Below are 18,925 nucleotides of genomic sequence, written 5' to 3'. Positions count from 1 at the left end.
TATACATGACCGTAAGTTGATGGCAGGTTTTGGGGCCAAACATACAGATTTTGATATGACCCATGGATAAGTTGAGGGTAAAATTTAAGGGCATGTAACAAAGGATGTAAAGCCAAAGAACTTACAAAATTATGGCAGGCATAAGTGTGCTCACCCTAAAGTCTGGGTGGATGAGGAGGAAACTATAATAAATCATGACTATGTGATGTATTTTTTTTTTGGGGGGGGGTAACCAGGCTCAGGTGAGGATAAGAAAAGACACATGTGGCAAAAACGATTAAAAGCCAAAGCAGATAAGATGGCAATTACATTAGCAGTGATTATAGCCTTCAACTTTGCCTGATTTTAAAGGCTGACATATATGTTTTATTGAAATCCTTCAAAGCCCAATTTGTTTTGGTGCTCCTTTGAGGGGCAGCACCAAAGAGCTGCCACTGCTACCATTTTCCCACCCAGGCATTCTAAAAGCTCAGAACTGGCACAACAGTGGAGAGAGAGCTGGTGCTTCTTTTAGGTGCTCTCAGGACGGACTAAGCTCTCGCCTTTTTCACTACTCTAATCAGAGAAGGGGATGGTCCCTTTTATGTTAAGAGTTAAAGTGCAGTACTTTCACTGACCCGTGGGTAAGTTGGCCCAGGTTTTTTGAGTCAATTCTCCAAAATTTCTATTTATATATGAGCATATACAAATTTTGTACCAGTACACCACTTTTTACCATGTAATTATAAACTGAACATGTTTTGACTCTAGGAGTAAAAACTTTGTTTTAAGCTAAAAGTTCTTGATCTGATAGGAATCTGCTGCAGTAAAAGGTTTAAGCCTAGTTTTCAGAAATGTACTATTGAACCAAGAGCCACCCTACATCCCCATGGTCCACTGGTCTGTAACTATAGTACAAACAGATACAGGAAGCCATTTGACGCAGCTTTCTACATGTCATGCTGTGCATATGGAAGAAATATATCCCACACTCATATATTGAAAAGGTGAACTTTTAAAAATAAAATGAAATACTTATACATGGGCAATTTGTATGTTAAAGTGCTCCCCAGTCTAATTGATCTCATTTGGGAGGACTAGGATTGTCAGTTCGGTATTGACAGTCATCTACGTTTGCAAGAATGCCCTAAGGAGCATTAAAACTACAGAATATAGAAAGAGAACAGGGCTTAGCAGGGAAATTTCTTGGGAATTAGTGTTGGAGAATATTAATATGGTTCCACATCAATTCCAAAGGAAGATATCTTGTCCAAGTTGTCTTTCCTGCATACGTAAGTTACTTACTATGTAATATTCTTTATCTGGCAGTGCAACCCCACCCCCCCTTTTCATTCATACCCATACAGAATCTCCAATGTAATATGTTTAGAAAACTTAAAAAAAAAAAAAAAAGGTTAGAACTTCTTATCCACAAAAGAAAAATGTTTGCTCTAATTTGCACTTAGGGTTATCCTGAGTGTGCATGCTAAGCTTCCAAATCAGGAGTAAGCCAAATGCCCCCCCTCTCCCCACAAAAAAACCTGTTCTGAATAATAATTGCAACATGGCTTCAGTGTGTTAATCTAATCACCTTTTGAAGAAGAAATAAGGGAAAATGTACAACAGTTTTTGTGGAGATTCAGATTCTGCAGTTTTGATCTAATTTCCAGTTTTAAGTAGACAGCCTCCTAAAAATGCATTGTGTGGGTTAATAAAGATAGTCCTGTTGGCCAAGAGGGTGAAACATTCTGAAGGAGCAAGACTCCTCTTAAGGGACCCTTTGCAGAGTAATTTCTCCCTTGCATTATCAGTATATGTTCTATAGCATACTGCCACGTTTGCCAGAATCCATCTCTGTATAGGTGCAGTGTCAGTACTATAGTATATACCAGTCAACATTGACACACAACAGAACACTAATACCATTCACATTCCTAAATGAACAATTCTGAAAATTGTATTTATTTAAATATACAGGATTCAAGTTCCTCTCTTTTGGTTCAAACTGTTTACAATCAGTTGCTGCCTCTTTGCATGGTCTGCAGAAACAGATGTCAGAAAACTTCAATCGGAAGTTCAGGATACTGAGGTTTTAAAAAAAAATTCTACTGGCTTTTGCCAGTTTCAGAGGGTGGAAAAGGAGTGCAATGTTGTTCATTTTAGACAGTGTGCATTCTCCTTCAAAAAATTTGATGAGTTTTTTTTTAATGAAGCAGCATATATAAAGCAGAAACCTGAAGAAAACTGAAAAACAGGCCAAAAAATCTATTTGGGTCATTTCTTCTCTTTAACTAGGGAATTACTTTTATTTTGTTTTCACACATACCTGAAATTTGTGAAGATCTTTGAATGTTTATACTGCTATTGCACTTATTATAAAAATAATGTGAGGCATTAGACTACAACTCCTATCAGCTGTAGCCAGCATGCTGAGTGATAAAGGCTGACGGGAGATGCAATCCAACAACCTTTAGAGGGCAAGTTGCCCAACCCTGCTTTAGTCTATCAAATACAGGTAGCATGCTCCATACGATTCCTTTGGAGAGTTAAGGTAATTCGGAGCATGTGTTTAAATTACAGATTGCACAAGTCTCCTGGAAAAGCAGAAAATATTTAGGAAGTTAGATTGGGGAGGGGTGTGTGAATCAGTGACTGTAAACAAGTGGAGATAGCGGAGGCTTGTGGGTTAGACCTGGTTTGCTCATTATGCCTGATACCAGTAGGAGCCATGCGCTATGCACCACTGGGTTGCTAGGAAAAGGAAAGGAGTGACCTTGAGAGAGTCTTGTTTTCTGTCAGAAACACACATGCTCAGGTTGCACTAAGTCTCCTGTTGAGAGCAATGACAGCCGCTGGCTACCTACCTTCCAAACTAATATATAAATATTTCCAGTTTGCAAAAGTTGAACATTTTAGGCATACCACACTTCCCCCTAATTCAGTATGTCAGAGCAAGGACCTTCACAAGCCTTAGCAAACACGGTGTGTACATTTTCTGGGAGCAGACACCTAGGAGCCTAGTGTTTACAGTTAAAACTGATTGTCAATGCATTCATTTCCAGGCTCTCAACCTGTAAGAGCATGTACAGGTGTCCTCTTTTTAAAACAGCTCCATCTATAATTGGAAGTTGCAGTGATTCAGAAATGGAGCAAGCTGGTTGAAGCAAATTGTGTTTGGCGGAACTGCTATCCACATCCACTGGAAATCCTACGAGGGGCTTGCAGAATATTGCTGTATCAAATGCTTGTGGCATAGGTTGCAGACACGCTCTGGGTTGATGCTGGAGGGAAGGGGAAGTTCATTGGCTGAACAATCTTCACAGAAGACTCCACTGCAGTTCCTGCAAATATTCTGAATTGAGGGAAAGAAGAACAACAAAAGGCATCTTAATTCACCTCAACACAAAGCTTATTCTTTGTACCAGATAAAGGGAAATATTTCTCCTAGTGCTTCAGTTGTAGGTTTTCTCCTTATCCCCCCCCCCCCAACCAGCCTAAGAAAATCATATGTCTAGAAAGTAGAACTAGAACTGCATACCTCCACAACAGTGCCAAGGCAGAGGAGGAGAATCCCAAAAATGTTTGAAATCTTGGGTTTTTTCATTCAGGGTTAAACAAACAGCTTCATTTCTATACCGCTTCATACCGAACTAGCAGTGTCTAAGCTAATTGCCCCCAACAATCTGGGTACTCATTTTAGCGACCTCTTTGGAAGGATGCAAGCCTGAATCAAGCTTGAACCCTGGCTAGTATTGAACTCACAACCTTATGGTTTTGAGTGAGTGGCTGCAGTACAGGCATTTAACCACTGTGCCACCAGAGCTCCTTTTAACAGCCTGTCCTCCTTTTAGCAATAGCAATAGCAAGTACATTTCTAAACCGCTTATCAGTGCACTTAAGCGCTCCCTAAGTGATTTACAATGTGTAAACTAATTTTAGGCTCACATTGGGTAACAACAGCTTCTCAGGTCCAAAACACACTGCAGAAATAATCCAGTTTGAGATCGCTTTAACTGCCATGGCTCAATGCTCAGAAATCCTGAGAATTGTAGTTTATTGTGGCAGCAGACCTCTCTGAGAAAGTTAAGTGTCCTACAAAACAGAATTCCTTAGCACTGAGTCAGAGCAGTTAAAGCAGTCCCAAACTGGATTATTTCTGCAATGTGTTTTGGACCTCAGTCTTTCATAAAGAGCCCCTTATAGAGTAGATCCTGAGAGTCCAAGCAACAGTGGGAAAGAAAACAAGTAATTCTGCTTTTCCACTCCCAAAATACAATATACAAATAGGTGCTTCAACTGCAGCGTATGGAAAAGAAGTAGGCTGCAAGTGAGCTTAGCTACTTCTTGATTCCTATTTACCTTTCTTTTGCTCCGAGTGCTTTCTTCTTGACATAGCTGGCAGAGTTCTGACTTTCCAGGGCCAAGAGTTTGCTCCTAGAACATGAAAAACACAATCTCATTTTATCACACCATTAAGACTGCAAAATCTTCTGACCAACTTTCTGATTTCAATTGTTAACTGCCTTTAAGTCGACTTCGACTCATATTGACCCCATGAATGAGACACCTCCAAGCCCCTCTGTCCTCAACTGCTCTGCTCAGGTATTGCAGGCTTAAGTCCATGGCTACTTGTTTGAGTACATCTGGTGTGTGGTCTAACTCTTTCTCTACTGCCCTCCATCTTTCCTACTATTACTGTCTTTTCGAGCGAGTCATGCCTTCTTATGTTGTGGCCAAAGTACAACAGCCTCAGTTTTGCCATCTTGTCTTACAGGGAGGCAATTTACTAAATCCTTATGCTTCCCCTTTTGAACTATGCTATGAAACTTTAAACAGAACTCAAAATAAATTAGTAATATTCAATCTCTGGATATTGCTTTTAAACGTTCAAAGCACTTTGCCAACATCAGTGCAGGGCTGGGAAATCTGTGGGTCCTCCAAATGTTTTGGGATTCAGCATTCATCAACCCACATGAACCAGTGTGTGTGCAGTGTGCCTTCAAGTTGTTTCCGATTTATAGAGACCCTAAGGTGAACCTATCACAGTTTTCCTGGCTAGTTTCTTCAGAGAGGTTTGCATTGCCATCCTCTGAGGCTGAGAAAGCGTAACTTGCTCAGGGTCACCCAGTGGGAAGTCAAAGACTTTCATGGCCGGCATCCATAGTTTTTGGTGGGCTTTTCAGGCTGTGTGGCCATGTTCTAGAAGAGTTTATTCCTGACGTTTCGCCAGCATCTGTGGCTGGCATCTTCCCCAGTGGGTTTCACGGCAAAGCAGGGATTCAAACCTTGGTCTCCTGAGTCTGAGTCCAATGCTCAAACCACTACACCACACTGCTACTAGCAAAAGAGTAAGGGAACCAGAATCCATCAACATCTGGAGCCCCCATCCCAAAAACTCTGTAAGGTGAGTTTCTATTATTTCCTACATTAGATACACAGTATCATGAAATAGAGAAAGTTCTCAAATCACTCTCAGTCAAGACTCACTCATTTGGGCAGCCTCTCTCTAGAACAGAGATCTGAGTTTGGCTCAAGCAAAAGCATACTCTGTAAGAGGGCCTTTGAGTGAACAGCTGTTTATGCTCTTCAGAATTGCCAAAACAGTTACTGAAATACTGATAAGTCACTGCTCTCAAGGTGCAAAGCAAATTAAAATGCTTAATTGGGGCATGATTAAGAAATGAGAGAAGAAAGAAAGAAGTGTCTGTATTAATGGGAAGGCTCAAAGGAGTTCATACTAAATTTTGGGCAACTTACATGAACCTGATCTACAAAATAGTTTGGATCAAGCTCTGTCACTAAAGATTAAACTATCATTTGAATGTTGATGGACTTTAAAATTCTAATATTCAAAAATGTTGGGGATGGTCACACCATTATTCAGTATCAAAAGTGTACTTAAAGGCATTGGTTATCAGTTATGGGTTGATAACAAATGGTAAATAGGTTTTGTGTTGAGGTATATACATAACACATTAACTGGGAGGATAACTATATTATGGTTGTAAACATTGGCTTACAGTATGGAAAATTTAGAAAAACAAAAAAACAAAACAACCCAAAATGCAGAACTCCTTTAATACAATGAATGAACTGTGTTTGTGCCTAGGTCTAACCTCTTAGAACTGTTTTGTAAGAATGATGGTTTGACTTTTTGAGTATAAGTGACGGGGCAACTTAATTACAGTTGTGATAATTTTACAATGATTTTACACAAGGAAATATGTTTCACCATTTTGAAATATCAGCTTCGTTAGCAGTAGAAGCACCTTGCCCTTGCTTACTTTCAAGCTACTCAACTCTTAGCAAAGAAAAATACGAAATGTATCTGAAACTTACATAAAACTGTTCATTAAATACATGAATAGATTACATTACATTTAATACATTAAACTAAATTACTTACATGCTCATCTTGCAGTCCATGAAGTACCCTGAAAAAGAAACAAAAGTATTAGCATGACATTTCACCAGATTATATTAACCAGTACAAACTGGGTCCAAAACACATTGCAAAAATAATCCAGTTGAGACCGCTTTAATTGTTCTGGCTCAGTGCTAGGAAATCCTGGGAATTGTAGTTTATTGAGGCTCCAAAGCTCTCTGACAGAGAAGGCTAAATATCTCACAAAGCTACAGTTCCCAGAATTCCCTAGCAATGAGCCAGGGCAGTTAAAGTGGTGTCAATCTGGATTATTTCTGCAGTGTTTTGGACCTTGCCTAACAAATATATTCTGATTTCGCATAACAGTATTATGTTTCCAGACCAATTTGTTGTACCCACATAACTCAAGCATATACAGGGTTTCACTGCCCATGTCCTACAGCCAACCTTTCATCAAAGGGCATATCTATAATGTTGTAAGTAAAAACTTTAGAGTTCATATTTGCTATAGTAGGCAACAAGCCCCCTCGTATTCCAAATAAAAAGCATCCAGGACATAACAGATTTAAGTTAACAAGGAAGATCACTTCCCCCCACATCAGACAGCTTACGAATCTGTAGATGGAACACATGGTAAAAACAGCATGGAAATATGGCATCCTTAGAAGTATTTAGACCTTACAAGGAAGTCCCACATCATACTTGAGAGGTGAATTATTCATTCATTCATTCTTTCATTCATTCATGGTATTTATACCCCACCCTTCAGCCCTAAAGGCTATCAGAGTGGCTTACAATTATTATTTATTAATTAGATGGTTCCCTGCATTTCTGTGAATGCAGACACAACCATGATTCAAGAAGTCATCTTCTGACTATAAAATTGCTACCTAAATAATAACCACTCACATTTTACAATTAATTGAGATCTTTTTAAAAAATTAATTTAATTTTTATCAGTCCATACTTGTTTGGGTGAACTGTTTTCTCATCTTTTCCTGGTATTCTCCTTTCAGAATCTCCTTCCATTAACCTGTTTCCTGCAGCCTATGAAAATACAAAGATATTTAGAAATTAATGAAGAAGCGGCATCCACCACAATATTTTGTGCTTATTTTCCATATATAACAACCTAAATAATCTTCTTCCTTACAGCACACATAGTTTTTTGTTAATAGTAAAAATCCCAAGAACACTTTAAAGCTTATGGCTGCCATGGGACTACCTACTAATTAGGGAAGAACCAAAGATCAGGGAAAAAATCACAATGAAATACTGATGGCTGGAATTACCATGTGTATGCACTACCCTGTACAAAGACATCTGAAAAACACAATGTTTCCTTTAAAAGCAAACAATATATACCTGAATCCTATTGATAAACCCAACCACAGTAGACCTATTGAATCAATGGGATTTAAAAACCCATTCAACAGTTGTTGTTGTGTTTATTTATATTGTGCCTATTCCCAGTCTGGGACCCAAGACAGGTTACTGGAGTCAAAACAGGTACAGAAGGTCTTCCACATTTGCAGCTTTGACTTTTGTTATTTGCAGATTTGATTAATATATTCTCTTTAGAAATCACTAGGTCCTCCAGAGAAACACTGCTGAAGTTGACCATAGAGTTACACTGGAGGACCTAGAGATTCCTAGAGAAAACACTTTTCTGGGAATTTGTAGGTCCTCCAGCATGACTATATGGTCAAATTCTGAAAGATGATGACCACAGAGTTCTTCTGGAGGAGAGATTCCCAGAGAAGTGTTCTTTCAGGTTAAAATAGTAGTGGTTTTTTTTTATTTGCAGTTTTTCCACTTTCATGGCAGTCCTGTGCCCCTAACCCCAGCAAATGTGCAGGGCCTACTGTAGAAAGAAATTTTTGTATCATACAAAAGTTTAAAATCTATTTAAATTGTCAACACAATTGAAAGTAATAGCAATAGCAAGTACATTTCTATATCGCTTACCAGTACACTTAAGCACTCCCTATGCGGTTTACACTGTGTAAGCTAACTGCCCCCAATAAGCTAGGGACTCATTTTAGCAACCTTAGAAAGATGCCAGGCTGAGTCTTTCCAGAGCCTCAGGCTGGTACTTAACTCACAACCTTGTGGTTTGTGAGTGAGTGGCTGAAGTACAGGCATTTCACTACTGCATCACCAGTTAAGCAGATAAAAGCAGTTAAAAGCAAACCATTAAAAAGAAAAATATAAACATAACCCATGAAACACCCTTTTCCTCCAAGTAGTCAGCCCTCAAAGAACTGCTGAAACAAAAAGGTCTACATCTGCCTAAAAAAAGAACAGGAAGGAGGGTCCCAGTTTAACCTCTGAAAAGGGAAATCCAGAACCTGGGACTAAACAGAACCTCTCCTGTGTGCCTGTGAGGATGGTAGGACAAACAGAATGACCATCCCAGAACATATACAGTCCTTCAGGCAACCTGAACTGTACAGGGTTTTATAAGTCATCACCAGCACTTTGAATTGTGCCTGGAAATATACCTGCAGCCATTCAAACTGTTGCAACAAGGCTGTTGTGTTCTCCCTATAGCCAACCACAGTTAACAATCTGTAGACCGACTGAAGTTTCAAAACACTCTTGAAAGGTAGTCCCACAGAGAACACATTATAGTAATCCAACCAGGATATAACTTGCCTCAGTCACTTGTTGATTTATGGAGACTCCATGTATTTCAGATTGATTTCATAGGCAAGGAATATTCAGAATGTGAAGTCGAAGGCTTTCATGGCCAGCATCCATAGTTTTTTGTGGGTTTTTCGGGCTATGTGGCCATGTTCTAGAAAAAAAATTTCCTGACGTTTCGCCAGCATCTGTGGCTGGCATCTTTGGAGAATTCAGAATATTCAGAATGGTTTGCCTTTCTCTGAAATATAGCCTATGGGATCTTGTTTTCAATTTTTTTATTGTAAACCTCTTAACTATTTTTTAAACCTGTGACTCACCCTGGGTCCTTTTCTGGGAGAAAAGTGGCATATAAAAAGAATTTACTAACAACAACAGCAACAACAACAACCATCATCATCTGGTATTCTCTGCAAAAACAGTCAGGATCTGTTGCCTTCAGTCCCTAAGAAAATCCCACATTCACCATTTCTGAATTAGCCCTGAAACTGCTGTAGTTTGCTTCAGCTATAGCCAAATTCTCATAAGACTGGTGAGAAGCACAAGCAAATTACAGCAGCCTGGGTTAAACAAGAAATGAAAATTAAACCACAGGTGAACAAAGAGGGGAAAAACAGAAATAAACATTACTATTTGTGATCCAGCCTTTTGGAATCCTTTGCTTTGGATGTGCAAGCTTTTATTTTCTTGAATTCTGTGGCGTGAATGTGCCCATCGGTCTCTTTCCCGTTTCAATTCTAGTTCAAGCTGACCCCTGAAGTAACAGCAGAGATAGAAAACATGTTAGTAAAATAAACTTTAATCTACTGACACGCAATAAAAGCTACTGAAAGAAAAAAAAATCCCATTCTTACTACTGATTCTTTTAAAAATTAGCCTTCCCAATAAACAGTACTTTTACTGAAGAAAGAACACATGCTGCAAGTGCACTACCTCCAGGTCACAGGTCTCCAATAAAAGTTTCCTCAATCAGATAGGTGCTAATTTATGACAAAGGAGCACAGAAACATTGCAATGCTTGTGCAGAAATAGTAGAAACAGGTCATTCTGTCAAAATCCCTTTCTGCAAACCTAGATGTTTCCCAAAATTCTAACAGAGATTCTTTGCCAATGCGTCTAGATTGTAGAGAAGAGAAACCCTCTCAGGAGTATCTTTGCCTTAGCTGCTTGGCTATTTAAAAAATAATAATAATGTGCTGCACAATGTGCTCAACATGTATAAATAGTTGTGTATCACAGAGTACCTATAAATGGTATGTTGTGTATCACAGAGACTGTGAGCCAGCATTCGGCTACAGGTTCTACTGAACAAAGATGTACCTTCACCTCAACATCACTTTCCCTACAAGGTCGACATGCAGCCAATGACTTCCCAATCTAATAGGTCATCTGCTACGTGGGCAGACAGAGGACCAAGATGAGCCATGCATGGGCACTATGCAAATTAAGGAATGAATTAATACACACACAACATATTATAGACCTATTTATATGACCACTGTTTCATTGTATTTAGCTGTAGTTTTGACCTGGATATACAGGCGACCAGAAAGTGGATCAGAGGCACACAGGCCACTGTTGAGGATGGAAAAGAATTCTTAAACTCCATGGACATTGCTCTCTAGAGGATTCTACCGACAGACCTGGAAAGATGGCCATTCATAAGAGCAGGTGGCATATGGACTCAGACAAAGAAGAATGTAATTTTTGTAACGTTAAAAACTGCAACCGCATGCAAAGAACCCTGGAAAAATATGCAAAAATGCTCCACTGAGCAGGGAATAACCCACACAATATATCCCACAAAACACAATGTTCTCTTCACCGCTGCTTGATGAGCTGTTCCACCTCCAGCTGAAGGCTGTTGATCTTATCCCCAAACTCCTGCTTGAATAGCCGATTGTCCTCCTCCAGAGACTGACGTTCTTTCTCTGTCTGTTGCAATCTGGATTTGAGCCACATGAACTTGTGATAAAAAACAAAAGCCATAGTGGGGAGGAAGACTGAGTTTAAACAATAAATTAAAAAAAAAAAAACCAAACCAAGCTCAATGAAAGATGGAAGGGAAATATATTGGGAAAGGAAGTGACAAAGGACAAAAATATCTAAAGAAAAACCAAACTGTAGGTGAACCAGGCAGAAGAAGCTTCTACTTTCAATTTTTTTTATTTTTCTATTACTACAGTTTACAGTCATTAGATGATAAACATAAAACATCACTTTTATCCATAGTCAAAGCAAATCTCAGGTACACAGTATTGGTAAGGGTTTTTAAAATTTACGTTACACTGCAGCTTTATACAAGTAACTGGAACTTGCATCATGGGATATCTACTATATTAAGGAATTAGTGCATTTTTCTGGTCTCTTCCACAACTGTTACATCATTAAGCACACAGGGCTTCAGATCGAGTACAAAGTCATGGATAATTATTGAAGATTCCCAGCCTACTTGAGGAATAGCTGCAAGAGGGACGGGGGTAGGAGAGTACTTTAACTATAAAGAGACTGATTTCAGGTTACATGTATTCACAAGCCATGTGACAAATACTCAGCACATTGGCTTAACTGGAAAGTGAACAGGTAAAGGAAAGCTCTCAGCAAAAAACTGAAGCTATCAACGCATGCCTGTCTGCTAATAAATGCCATACTGAAACTGACTCAAATATTCTCTTGGGTATGCAACCCTCCCTAACTATAATGCCCAGAATGCAGAGCTGTGGGGGAATCACTTCTTTGAAACCAATGTCAATGTCCTTCAGTGTATGGAAAGCATGGAGATCCACACCATACATTGTATGTTCACACTAGGCCGTTCTTGGTGCACAGCTGGCTGCAGGACAGAAATCCAAGTCAAAATTCTGGGGAAGAGAAGGGGAAATGATGCTGGCTGGCAGTCAAACCTCCAGTCCAAGCCCACTGGCAAAATTCCAGTTCCTCTTTCCCAACCAGATCCAATCCCATTTTTTTCAAAATGGAGATAAGAACAGGTTGGACAGTTTCCACTTGTAAAAGTTACTCTAAGGGAACCACTTTGCCCATTAAAGCCAGGGTCCTCCATAGCCCACTGATAACATCCTGCTTTCTCAGGGCTGAAAATGTGTTTTCCAAACACTGACTTTAAGTAAATTTCAAATAAATAAGATTGTAGGTTATAATTTCAAAGCTTATTTGGGAAAAGGAATTTCCCCCATGTGTTTTAACATTGACATGTTTTTCTGTGACATATAATTTCATACTAGATAGAAATTAAGTATGACTATCAACAAGATGCTGTGTTGATCCTAGAGAATAAAGTTTGGTCATCTGAAACCTCAAATTCTAACTCCAGGAGGGAAGCACGGTAACAATCATAGCAATATCCGACTTGGTCATTTTAATGAAACCATTTTAATCTCATGATCAGATTTTATAGGATGACTGCCCTGGCTGAACAGACTTGGCTGCAAATCAAACTGATATGTTTAGAAATGTGCCACACCAAAGTGCAATTCTTCAGAGTTCTTATTTAAAAACAAAACAAAGATCTTGCTGCTCTGTCCAAGATAGGTTTATAACTGATAAAGAGAGACTCAACCTTACAGATTTTATATCAGGCAATGATTGTTTTCCCACCCTCATCTTTATTACTGACATTTCCCCATCCGCTCTCCATTTTGTTAGAACACAAAGCAAGTAGTTTATATAGGAGGTAACAGAAAAAAGGACAGCCTAAACTGCAAAAGTGGGACAACCCCTAGTTTGGGTATCTTGACAAGGATTCAAAATAACTATCTACACCCTAAAACCTGTTTAGAGGTCAGTGCTGTGAACCCTTGCAGCCACAAAAAAGAGACCCCTAATTTCATCCTAAATAGAAAAACTGATTTATTTTGAGTTGCAGAAACATTTTCCCAAACTTTGTATGTTTTAACTTACTTTTCACTACAACTCTTAACAAGTTCCCTATCTGAACTAAATACTTAGATTCAAATATTAACAAGAGCAAAGGCAACTTCAAACAACACCCAAGTTATCGTATGTTGTAACTGCTTTGTGTCAGTGACTGGCCAGCAGTAAATCACTATCAGTTCCATTTATCTCTCATTTTAAAAAAGGTAACAACAATGAACAGTTTTGTAAAATACGTGACTCAATTTTGAATTTAAAACTGGAACAGAAGGCAACCCACATCTTTCATTGAAGTTCTTGAGGAAAAAAGAACCACTGTCTCTTTTAGGAAAATAAAGGCCGAGGTAGAAGGCAATGCAAAGATAAAGAGAGGTTTACCATTTTAAAACACAGCTAGCAACTAGATTTTGCTTCCATATCACCTAAAGAGAATGAATGAATTACTTTCCCTTAATGCAAAAGAGCTGGCATTGGCTTATTATTTGGCTTTTTCCTCCACCACAAAATTTTCCAGTTACATTTTGGTACAGTTTTGGTTTTAACTATTTGCATTATGCTATCTCAATGCTCCTCTGCATTTGTCTTAGACCCATGCACAGTGCATTATATCAAAACAATGTGGTCGCCATGACATAAACAGGCAGGTAGATTTTTAAAAAAACACCTCTGGAAGAGACAGTGGAATAATAATGTCATTGCACTCACATGCAATTGGAGAAGGATGAAAAGTGTAAGGAACAGAGCAAAATAAAGATATGACTCATTCTGCCTGGGAACTGGTATATCCCTTGAGTCAATGACTGTGCAGACCTTGCATCAAACACACTTTCAATGTATATGTGTTTATGATCAATCTCAGGTGGAAAACTGTGCAAGTTGGGCAGGCATCTGGTTTACAAGGATTATACCACTTCAATGGCAAGTTCTTAAACTGTGATGTGTGCTTGTTCTGGTTGAGATCAAATGGAACAAAAAATGCTACAGGATCATGGCTCACTAGGCATCAAACTGCTCTTAACCTCTTTGTCTGTTCGCATATTTTCATCTACTTCATGCCAAGGCAAACAGAGAGAACTAATTTGGTTTTCCATGAATTAAACATGGGGGTTGGGGAAGGTTCACATTTTTCCAACAACCCTTCAAGCATAAAATTGTACAAACAGAGCCATAAATCTCTAATTTTACGTATGATTTTCTGGAGTACTTTGTGGTCAATCTGCTTGCAGTTTAATAAAATTTAAGCAAGAAATAACAGGAGAAAGGAAAGTTAAAGGTTAATTTTTTTCTACCTCCAAACAAAAACATTTTTTAAATTTAAAAATCCACCAAATTCCAAGCCAACTTTGGGAGACAATATTTAGGTCTGACATCTAAATTCCCAATCTCGTTTTGCTTTTCCCTCATAATTGAGTAGAGATGTCAAAGTTGTGAGGTGACCAGCTGCAAATTTGTTTTTTAAAAGCCTAATGGGGCTTCTGAATCAGTTTATTTGCTGCACTATTTAAGGTTTTTGCCTGTTTCACCAAATCCTTTTCACTAGATTAGAAAAGGGCATGCAAATGATATAGGGAGAATTGGGGTGGGTGGATGGGGAGGAAATAGATAGTAGAAGAAAATACAAGTTAATTCAACAGATGCCAATCACTGTGCTTTTCAAATATTGCAATATAACAAGTAGAAATATGCTAAGAAATAGCTCTTGACCTCCATTTAGAAAAAGCAAAAGGGGACATTTCATAGGATACCCATTACTATTGTATGCTTTCTGAAAATGAAGTTTTTGAAATCTGTTAAGAAACTGAGGTCATTAAGTCAGTTATTTTTCAGTGTAAGAGATCTCACTTCTCACTGTACACCAACAAGATGTCTGAAAATAGTTCTGCTTTAGTCATAGAACATACTGTTTAGCTGGAATCCCTGTGCAATGTGTGAAAATAGCAATTAGCTATCTAGCTACAATCTTATTTTAATTTGATTTGGCAAAAACCCCACCCACAAGCAATGGGTCTTAAATTAGGTTGGAAGCAAATAGAGCAATGAACATTCATACATGGGATTCCTCTGAACAAGCTTCTAAATTAGAGACAGAAAAAAGGCATGTCATCCAGATTCAAGTATAATTTTTTCGAGACACAGGTTTGGATGTTCAAGGCAACTTCCTATTTTTCAGTTTCATTTCTCCATCTGCAAAAGGGAAGCCTGCCTCATGGTGGAATTTTGGAAGTAAGAATCACAAATAATGTATTCTATAACCTATTAGATGCTCTATATAAACGATCAATCATATTAGCTGAGTAACAGTCACTGCTTCTCTCCTTTTGAACTGTTATAGATAGCCTTGTAAAGGGGAAAAATTGCAGTGGTCTAGACAGAGCTTGAAAATACAAGCTGGAGTTGATCATCCCATTAGGTATGATTTCACCAAGAAACCATGTAAATCATGATTGTTATCCCATGGTGAAATATGGTTGGCACACAGCTTACACCCTCCTTAGCAGCACTTGTGGATGCATTTTCCTTTTCACAGAATATGTATAAAGTATCTGTCTCAGTCATTGTAAACTTTGCACTCTGTGAAGGCTATTGTGGTAACCAAGTGGACCAGCACTCCACGGTCTCTCTCTCTCTCTAGAGCAGTGATGGTGAACCTTTTAGAGGCCGAGTGCCCAAACTGCAACCCAAAACCCACTTATTTATTGCAAAGTGCCATGTCCCTCTGGCTTTCTAGTAACAAACTCTAGCAAACTCTGTGCTGGGGCGACAGCACATGTGCCACAGAGTGGCACACGTGCCATAGGTTTGCCATCACTGCTCTAGAGCAAGGTTATTCTATGGTACTGGGCCTTTTGCCTTATGTTTGAAATGTTTAGTCTCCTTTTTCAGACATCCTACAAATATTTGAATATCTGAAAGACACAAAATTAACACAAGAGAGAGTTATAATTTTGCTTGAATAAGCAATTTTCAATTTTACCTTTGCTCAAGCAGTTTAATGGTGGCAGCCATCTGATTTGTCTTCTCCTCCAAGCGGCTGTTCAGTTCACTCTTTTGTTTCACTCCCAGATCTGAACTCTACAAGGCAAACAGCCATAGAAGTCAGTACAGAAAATTGAGGTTTCAGTCTTTATTTGTACAAATATTTACACATTCAAAATTACTATGTATCGCTGTCAACATACATTGATACAAAACTTCATGGAAGAACAGGATGAAACAGAAAGTGGGGGGGGGGGGGCTGAATTTTTTAAAGAAGTACAGACACAGGGAAATGAATGTATATTATTCTGATAATGGTTGGGCCATAGGTTATAAATAAAATCAGCTTTTCCACAAATATATCCATCATGATTCTTTCTCTTGTCATTTAAAAAATATTAGATCACACAGGAAGGTAGTTATCCAAATGTAACTAATCCATTTCACGTGGATGATGGATCTCATTTTCCCCCAATTAGATACAGCACATATTCTAGTGCAGGGATGGGTAATCTCAGGACCTGGGGACTCTTCTTGGGCTCCAAAATGGCCCTTTTGGGATTATTCAGATGGCCAATCCTCCCCCCCCCCCCCCCGACATCACTGTAACAGTTCCCTAGACATTGCATAGTTTTTGTTTTCCTATTCTAAAAGATTAAAATGCCTCTTCTAAGCCTTAGCTTCTGCCAGTAAGAACTTTAAGCCAAAATATATGTTGTTTTTGGTTCAACTTTTGCTTTTGGACCTGCCTGTCATTGGAGAGCAGCCCCCGAGGATTTAGCTGAAATTAAATTTGGCTCTTGGCCTGAAAGAGGTCTCCCATGCTCCCTTGGAGGTGTTATAAAAATGAGTGACCATCCCTCTATCTCCTTATAAAAGTATACTTTTTAACATAATAAAACATTCTGCAAAATGAAACATGGTCCCATTATCATATTTCAGGGAAAACTGGTACAAGGAAAAAAATTAAAAGGGATGATTGTTAAAGGGCTGTACAGATGAAAAGAAAAGGGAGGCCAGAGGCTGCCCCTTTCTCCTCCGGATCGTTGCCACCAAAACCGCACAGATGTGACAATGATCTGCTCCAAAAAGGAGCTGCAAAACACAGCTCCTTTCTGCGCCGCTGCCAAGGCGCCATCAGTGCCCTGGAGCGGTGCGGTGATGTCTCTTGTGCACCATGCCATTTGGACGCAGTACATAAGGCACGTCATCAGCGTGCATGCCATCAGAGCGCGCATGTGCCCAAAGTGGCACCAGGAGAGCACGGAGGATGTGGACGCTCCACTCTCCCAAGCCCTAATTTCAGCCCCAGGCCGCTGCAAAGTGGCGGTCTGTACTGGGCCAAAGTTAATAATCAAAGATCACCTCCTTGTTATGTTGGAGTAAGTATATTAATGATAGTTTAGTTAAGCTATGTAAGTTCAGATTAAATCAGTGTCAACACATAACATTTTCATTCATAACATTCCTGTGTATGCAGCATTCATTTGTATGACAGTGTCACTCAAGAGTACCCTGAAACTAACATACTGACAGAAAGATGCAGAAACTGAATTTTGGTCACCATTTCAAAGTGTAGATCTGGAAGTATAGAAAACTATCATTATTTCAGAGAGACATGAATTCAAGTCCCAGTTCAAACACAGGTACAGCATGTTATCTTAGGCCCGAAACAGACAGGCTGAAATATCCCAAGTTAATTGAAAACTGAACATGGTTAACACTAAAGGCTTTTCACAGAACTACGGACCTGGACAGACAAATCCAATGTAGCAGCTTTGGGCCACTTTGGAGGTGTGCTGTTTAAATGACGCACGGGTCCTAAGAAGTTGGAAGCTATGCTCTGGTCCTAAGGACTGGAGCATTGCTTCGGTGTGGCTTCCAGCCCCTTAGGGTTGGTCTGGAGCCGCTTCATTTGGCCTGTTTGTTCAGGCCCTGTGACTCAGGAGAGGAAAAATAGAATTTGCAAGAAATGTCGGGAGGTAGCAAACAAAAAATTGCCCAGACCCATTATATCTGTGCCAGCCCAGATGGTTCAGGGTTGGAAAACTGAAAGAGGGAACACAGTTTGAGAAAACAATTAGTAAGAGTCTCCACAGAGAGGTGTTCTGATAACTGCTCTACCAAGGAGGGACCAAGCTGGCTGTTGTACAACTTTATGGAATTCTTCTTTATGTATATTTCTTTCTATAGGGATAATGACAAATAACAACCTTACCTGGAGCTTGAAAGAAAGTTCAAGTTTTAGGGCCCTGAGATCATCAAGTTGTTGCCTGAGTGCCACCAGTGCATCTTGCTTCTCACAAACATCTTTTTCCAACATCTTCATAGCCAGTTCCATCTCTTGTCTCATTCCAATCTGCACTTCAAGTTCTTTTTCCACATCCTAAAACATATACACATGCACATACCAAAGTATATACATTATCTGGAAGTTATGAACAAATATATCTTATCAGGCAACCACTGAATTTTGGCATTATATTGACCAATCTTCTAGTACAGAGAATGAGAGGTAAATTGTTTCTCATGTCAAGAGGAAAAAAACCTGACTTTTTGTTATTTTCTTTCAGAAAGGCACTTTCTAACAAGGTGCCTTCTTTCTAATTGTATTTTACATTCTTGACCATAAGAGGGGCCAGTTTGGATCCAGACTTCCAGTTCCATCATCTACACCTAATTTCACAAAATGCTTACTGATCTTTTCTTTCAAAAGTTGGTCTTTTTTCTAGCTGTCATAATAAATATACAATAACTGCTATGGCTCTTAGCATCTTGTGTGTCATTTTAACATTTACAATCTTCTAAAAATTAATGAAAGCATTTCACATGACGGAAACTCAATATTATTGTGACAAATATGACCAATATTCTGCAGGAAAAATGCTTATGATGCAAGATCCTACCAGCTTGATCTTAAATTGAGCTGCTTGATGCCAAAGGGATGTGTGCCAATCTACCTGACATGACATTGTCTCCTAGACAGGTGGTGGTGGTGGAATAGCTCTGCCCTGAGTAGTACCAAAAATTATTTTAGTTTTCTTTCAC

At 39.0% G+C, this 18,925-nt stretch overlaps 1 protein-coding gene across 8 annotated transcripts in view; it reads right to left on the bottom strand.

The window, feature by feature from the left end:
* Nucleotides 1-1,910: 1,910 nt before the first annotated feature.
* RUFY3 (RUN and FYVE domain containing 3) overlaps nt 1,911-18,925 on the bottom strand; it is a 63,426-nt gene continuing 46,411 nt past the window's right edge. For 5 of the 8 annotated variants that reach the window (XM_089526318.1, XM_089526319.1, XM_089526320.1 and 2 more), the window contains 8 exons: nt 18,096-18,263; nt 15,876-15,973; nt 10,836-10,955; nt 9,641-9,764; nt 7,332-7,411; nt 6,386-6,413; nt 4,339-4,413; nt 1,911-3,331 (listed from right to left, as the gene is read on the bottom strand). In XM_089526318.1, coding sequence (XP_089382444.1) covers nt 3,188-3,331; nt 4,339-4,413; nt 6,386-6,413; nt 7,332-7,411; nt 9,641-9,764; nt 10,836-10,955; nt 15,876-15,973; nt 18,096-18,263 — 837 coding nt within the window. In that variant the 3' untranslated portion in view covers nt 1,911-3,187. The other 3 variants (XM_089526325.1, XM_089526326.1, XM_089526324.1) reach the window with 2 other exon arrangements.

The sequence above is a fragment of the Sceloporus occidentalis genome, unplaced genomic scaffold (genome assembly GCF_023333645.1).
Source record: "Sceloporus occidentalis isolate IW3139 unplaced genomic scaffold, rSceOcc1.0.p SCAF_5, whole genome shotgun sequence".
Classification (NCBI taxonomy): domain Eukaryota; kingdom Metazoa; phylum Chordata; class Lepidosauria; order Squamata; family Phrynosomatidae; genus Sceloporus; species Sceloporus occidentalis.
The sequence above is the reverse complement of the archived record's forward strand: the minus strand, read 5'-3'. Positions and strand labels throughout refer to the sequence as shown.